This window comes from Gossypium arboreum, chromosome 2, assembly GCF_025698485.1.
Source record: "Gossypium arboreum isolate Shixiya-1 chromosome 2, ASM2569848v2, whole genome shotgun sequence".
Lineage (NCBI taxonomy): Eukaryota > Viridiplantae > Streptophyta > Magnoliopsida > Malvales > Malvaceae > Gossypium > Gossypium arboreum.
In genome coordinates, this window is record NC_069071.1 from 2,294,037 (window position 1) to 2,300,700 (window position 6,664).

At 33.5% G+C, this 6,664-nt stretch overlaps 1 protein-coding gene across 1 annotated transcript; it reads left to right on the plus strand.

Moving 5' to 3' along the window:
• Positions 1 to 5,830: 5,830 nt before the first annotated feature.
• On the plus strand, positions 5,831 to 6,373 carry LOC108472203 (uncharacterized). The gene has a single exon (XM_017773711.1). The coding sequence runs from the start codon at positions 5,831 to 5,833 to the stop codon at positions 6,371 to 6,373; it is 543 nt and encodes a 180-aa protein (XP_017629200.1).
• The last annotated feature ends 291 nt before the right edge of the window (positions 6,374 to 6,664 follow it).

A 6,664-nucleotide genomic window follows, 5' to 3' on the forward strand; every position in this document is an offset into this window, starting at 1 on the left:
CTGGGCTCACGGTGCTGATGGTGCAATACGAACCGACGCATTGATTACGGTGTTTAGCTTCTAGAGCCTTCCATTTGCGGTGCCTAGGGTTTCTGAAACCCTAGGGCTTTCCATATTCTGTTAACAACTTGGGCCATTTGGGCCTTGTACATCTTGGGTCTTAGGAGTAGGCTTTTAGAAATGGGTTTGTAATGTAATGGATTGGGTCTACCGGGTAGTGTTGGTATTTGGGTTTGATTTAGGCTAATGGGGTATTGGGTGTTGGGCCATATGTGCAATGGGTTTATGGGGTATAATTTGCCTTTTGGGCTTTATTTCTTTTGTAACATGGACTGTGCAAATTGGACATTTTATTTTATTTTATTCTTTTGGTTTTTTGTTTGGTTTATTAAGCCCGGGTGAATTTGGGCTATTTCATTAATAGATAGTTAATAGATGTAATAAAAGTGCTATGGTAGGTATAGTTCTTTTAAGTGAAATGAATGGCACTTATGTGCAACTTTGAAAGTGGTTTAGATCAAAAGAATATTGAATATATGTGTTACATTATGATATTATGATTTAATGTGTATAAAGTGTGTTTTTGTCATGTTTTGGATTGGTTGAATGGAAGAATATTAAATTACTTGTTGTTTACAGTTTGCAGGGGTGGTACATTTGAAAATACTAGGTTCATTTTGAGTCCACACGGTTTGTCACACGGGCGTGTGACCAGGCCGTGTGAGACACACGGCTTGCACACGGGCATATTGTTAAGCCGTGTGTCCCCTACACCTAAATTGCTACAAATAGGTTGCCACACGGGCTGAGCACACGAGTGTGTGCCTTGGCCATATGAAATTAATTGATTTGTAAGTTACAAGTCAGAGAGCTCCATGGGGAAAAGACACGGGCATGTCCAGGCTGTGTAATCTACACGGATTGCCCTCCACGGGCGTGTTAGATTAGTCACACAGGCGTGTCAAATTAGCCACACGGGCCTATGGTACTATTCAAGGAAAAAACTTTAAAATTTCATAAAAAATTTTCTAAGCTCCCGATCGAGCCCCAGTTAGTTTTAATTATACTTATTAAGTACTATGGGCCCATTAAAGCTATGTTTTGATGTATAATATTGCATTTATTCTTGTTTTATGTACAAATATACTGAAATGACCGGTAATACTCTGTAATCCTGTTCCGGCTACGGGACGAGGTTAGGGGTGTTACATCAATATTAGTATTAATATTAGTTTGTAGGTCTTAAAATTCAAACTAAAAAATCAAACTCTTAAATAGTAACCACTTAAAGGTTTTGTTATAAGCATCAACATGATTACTAATAAATTTGGTTTAATTTACTATTTACAAATAAAATACCAGTATAAACAAACATTAACTATTAAATTAGATTTTGATTTCAAAGAAAATAATCATAACAAATAGAAGTTAAACAAGCCTAATCAACAATAGAACAAAATTTTAATATAGTATTATGAGATGTTAAAGGTTCAATTTTAGTTCATAAGAAAAGCATTTCTCTTACATACGCATATTATATATATATATATATATCAATCTTTTAATAAAAAAAGATAACAAGTAATAAAAAACTATTAAAAAGAGATAAAAATTAATAAGAAACAATTAAAAAGAAAAAGTGAAAGATGGCATGCCAAGATCTTCTTGTTGTTGTTACACTTGTTTTCATGGTTATTGTTGGGGCATTTGCAGTCGACTCGTCACCTTCACCAGTCCCTTCCAAGGCATCTTCACCTTCGAAGTCACCATCTCCTTCTTCTCCAGCTTCTTCCCTCGAGTCCCCCTCTATTAAGTCACCGTCACAATCCTCTAATGGCTCCTCTTTTTCACCATCAAAGTCCAACGAAGGAGTACCCAGTTCATCTCATCTTGGAGCCCCAATAGCTCTTCAAGCTCTTCTTCCCCTAGCCCTAGTCAAAGCGACAATGCTAACACCAACAAAGGATAATCTTCTGAGGTTGAGTCTCTCGAGGAGGTCTCATCCCCTCTTTCACCAACTGCCAATGATGAAGTTTCTGACTCCCCTTCTCCTAGCCCTAAAAGCAAAGGCAATGTTATCGATAGTGAGACCCTTGCACTAGCACCAGCCCCCTTTAATTCCATTGAAATAAAGGCCACCACTTGCATTTTTAGTGTTGTAACTATTTTCGGATTCTTCCTCTTTGAAGCTTTACATGCATAAGTTCACAGATGGCCTTGAGATGTGCTTTCTAGTTACCTTTAATTTTTTTTGAAAAAAAGTCATATTTATATGCTCAATAAAATTGTACTCTTATGGCCTGAAATGAAATATATAATATAATTTTTTAATTAATGTACTAATATTGAATCAAAACTCATTAACATTTGGTATCAGATAAGTGCTAAACACTAATTAAGCTTGTTTAAAAATTTTCAAACTTAAGCTCGAACTTGAGGTAGATAAAGCTTGTGCATATTCAAGCTCAAGCTTAGCTTAATAATTAAGTTTAAGGTTAATAATATATACTAAAGATGAAAATATTATTTAAAAACATTAAAACATTTAAAATATGTATTAAAAATGAAAGGCTCGATAAGGCTCATGAGTTGTTCAAGCAAGTATTTCTAAACTTGAATTTTACTCAATCGATAGCTAAAGCTTGGCTCGATAAATACTGAATCAAGTTCAATTTTTTTAGTCAAATTCGTTGTAGTGAATTCTATGTTTGAAGATATTTGTAATACCCTACGGAAATCCCACATCGGCAAAGCACGGGGGAGACCTTGGCTATATAAAGGGGTAACAACACTTATGTAGTAAGAGGCCTTTTAGGGGTGAATGGGCGCTCCCAAGAACAAAGCGAAGAAGGCCATGTGCCTTGCCTATTCTATACTAGTCGAATGCATGTATGTGTTTATTTAAGTTGATCGAATGTGTCTACTGGCTTGTTTGCTATAAACGAATATGTGTAATCTGCTAATGTACACTATTGTATTGCTTTCTCATATCCTGAATGCATGATTACATGCTTGTTGTTTTGACTTTTTGAACGTATGAAAAACAAGATTAATTGGTGACGAAGTAGTTTCGTGGAGTATTGGTGGTATATCCGCAATATTGTTGTCCGTATACTACACCCCGAGTATGGCTTGATCACATCATTGGCAACATCGTCTACATCTTATTGGCAACTTTTCTATATTATTAGAGGTTTACTGTAATTTACTGGCAGTTTATCTGCATTTTTGGTGGCTCGTCTACATTACTGGCAGCTTATTTTCAAACTTTTATTTTTGGTTTATCCACACTGAGCTACGGGCCCGAATTATTTTGGTGATTTACTAGATGGGTTCTGGAGAACTCGTAGTGTGTAACGGATGGCTGGCTAGGACCTTTTGCATTGTCATTCTCAAGCATGCATATTCATAACTATTGGAAGCACAATGAAAGTTTGAATTTTGTGTACCACTATAATTATCGATAATCTATTAGCTTTTGTGCTCAATTGTTAAACAGGTTTCTTGCATGATTTGTAAGTTCTGCATTCTTTGTTCACTTTTGATCAAGACTCACATTGGGTTTTTTAAGCTTATCCCATTAGTTTAACATTTCTCAAGTAGCCCGTAAGGTTAGGGCTTGAATTTGGCAATTTGGGGGTCTCGTGTCGGTTCTATTAAATAAAATATTTAATTTTATATTTTTATTATTTGGTTTGTAATAATTTATTTTTCGAATTATGGCATGAGATTGATTTTTGGGGTATATTTAGTTATTGCAAGCATGAATGTAGAGAATTGGATAAGTTAAATAATTGACTCAATTAATAATTGGTCATTAAAGTTGCTAATTATGGTTTTAGAAACTAATTGTGAATACTGATTTTTCAACTGCAAAACTGGATTTTTTTGGAAACTCAATATAACAATTAATGATCAAATATGTAATATGTTTTTATATTTAACGAAAATCTTTTTAATTTGAATTCTTATTGAACTTGGCAAAATTAATTTTATTTAAAAAAATAAAAAGATGCACAATAGGGTTTCTTGAAAATTAAGCGAATGTTTTGAAAACAAGTTTATGAGAGTCTGCTTGTTTCTTTTGGGCCATTTCGGTAGCCGATATGACCTTCAAAATCTAGTTTTAACTTCTAGGCTAGGTTGGGGGGTTATATTACAAAATAAATGGAACGGTAAGTTGAATTAGATGGTGGATTGAATATGATATAGATTTGGGTATATACATGTAATGCTATTAATTGGATATGTTTTTGGTATCCTAATACCTTGTTCTATATTATGTATACATGTTTTGGCATAGGTGGCTGTGAATCATAAAAGTGTAAATTGGCTGGTTTGTTCGGAAACTTGAAATAGCTATAAAATGACTCAAATTTTACCAAAAACAGTGCCCACATCCCAAAGACTAATCATCCTCATCGCAACTTTAACCAACATGAGTTACGTCACGACGTCGAGTGGACTAAAGTCACGATGTGACAAACTATTTGGTGATGTCACAACGTCGACCATGAGATTTTGATTACATTTTGGTCTGCTTTTATTTTCAGGTCAACGAAAAAGCTTTCGTAAACCCGATTAAGACTCAGATTTGATTATGTATCATAATGCAAATGTGTTTAATTTATAATTGTGTATTTGAATGATTATGTTTTTGAATAATTGACTATAGTTTTTCTAGCGACGAATGTGGCATCCTATAGCTCAGACCCAGCGATCGGGTCAAGCGAAGGGTGTTACACAATGGGTTTTTTAAAGGGGAGGATGAGTAGATTTTAAAAAAGAGCTTTAGTGGCTTTAGAATGAAAGAAGGAATAAATTTTAAAATAGGAAAATATGTCTAACCAAGTTGGAAACTTGAATATTGAAGCTAAAGCCCATTCCCCCAAATACCAGGCGCTCTTGTAGGCTTAGAGATATTTAAGAAAAAAACCTTAAACAGGTCTACAAGTGATCTATTCGCCCATGATCAACCATACAAGCAAGCAAGTTATAGATAAGTTCAATCATACAAATCAATCTAATAATGGAAACTCAACATTTGAGAGATCTTGAAATAAGCATTGAGACTTCGGCTTTTCTTTCGTCATAATATGAACTCAAAACTCGTGTTTCTTTCCATTTAATGGAACTTTTGAAGCATATAGAATATGATAGATAATTAGATATTAGATAAGACATGGAAGATACAAAATATGACAAGTCAACTAAATAATTAAATTTACTTTTAATTTAAAATTTTAGTTGTATTTATTTATATTTTAAATTTAAATTTAAATTTAAATTTAATATATTATATAATATAAATAGTTTTACATATATTTTATAAAATTATCAAATGATAATTTCAAATGTGATAATAAAACTAGTATATTTATATATAGTTTTCTATGAAAATAAAAACAAGATAAACCTTGAGAATTTCTATCTCATCAATATTAGTTTGTACGTTTCAAAATTCAAACTTAAAAATCAAACTCTTACATAATAACCGCGGATAGGTTTTGTTATAAGTATCAATATGATTAGTGATAAATTTGGTTTAATTTACTATTTACAAATAACAATTCAAGTATAAACAAACATTAACTATTAAATTAGATTTTGATTCCAAAGAAAATATCATAACAAATGGAAGTTAAACAAGCCTAATAAAAAATAGAACAAAATCTTAATATAGTATTATGAGATGTTAAAGGTTCAATTTTAGTTCATAAGAAAAGCACTTCTCTTACATAGACATATTATATATATATATATATATATATCAATCTTTTAATAAAAAGATAACAAGTAATAAGAAACTATTAAAAAGAAAAAGTGAAAGATGGCATGCCAAGATCTTGTTGTTGTTGTTGCACTTGTTTTCATGGTTGTTGTTGGGGCATTTGCTATCGAATCGTCACCTTCACCAGTCCCTTCCAAGGCATCTTCACCTTCGAAGTCACCATCTCCTTCTTCTCCGGCTTCTTCCCCCAAGTCCCCCTCCATTATGTCACCGTCACAATCCTCCAATGGCTCCTCTTTTTCACCATCACAGTCCGACGAAGGTGTACCCAATTCATCTCATCATGGAGCCCCAAATAGCTCTTCAAGCTCTTCTTCCCCTAGCCTTAGTCAAAGCGACAACCCTAACACGAACAAAGGATACTCTTCTGAGGTTGAGTCTCCCGAGGAGGTCTCATCACCTCCTTCACCAATTGCCAATGATGAAGTTTCTGACTCTCCTTCTCCTAGCCCTAAAAGCACAGGTGATGTTATCGATAGTGAGACCCTTGCACTAGCACCAGCCCCCTCTAATGCCATTGAAATAAAGGTCACCACTTGTATTGTCGGTGTTGTAACTATTGTCGGATTCTTCCTCTTTTAAGCTTATCATGCTTAAGTTCATGGAAGGCCTTGAGTTGTGCTTTCTAGTTAATTTTAATTTTTATTAAAATAAGTCATATTTATATGCTATTTAAATTTGTACTCTTGAGGCCAGAAATAAAATTTATAATATATATTTTTAATTAATGTACTAATAGTGAATCAAAACCAGTTAACATTTGGCATCAAATATGTGCTAATCATAGATTAAGCTTGTTTAAGAATTTTCATACTTAAGGTTGAACTTGAGATAGATAAAGCTTGTCTATATTCAAGCTCAAGCTTAGCCTAA

What these genes read in the sequence shown, in the direction of transcription:
- LOC108472203 (XM_017773711.1), top strand. Translation starts at nt 5,831, where the DNA reads ATGGCATGCCAAGATCTTGTTGTTGTTGTTGCACTTGTTTTCATGGTT.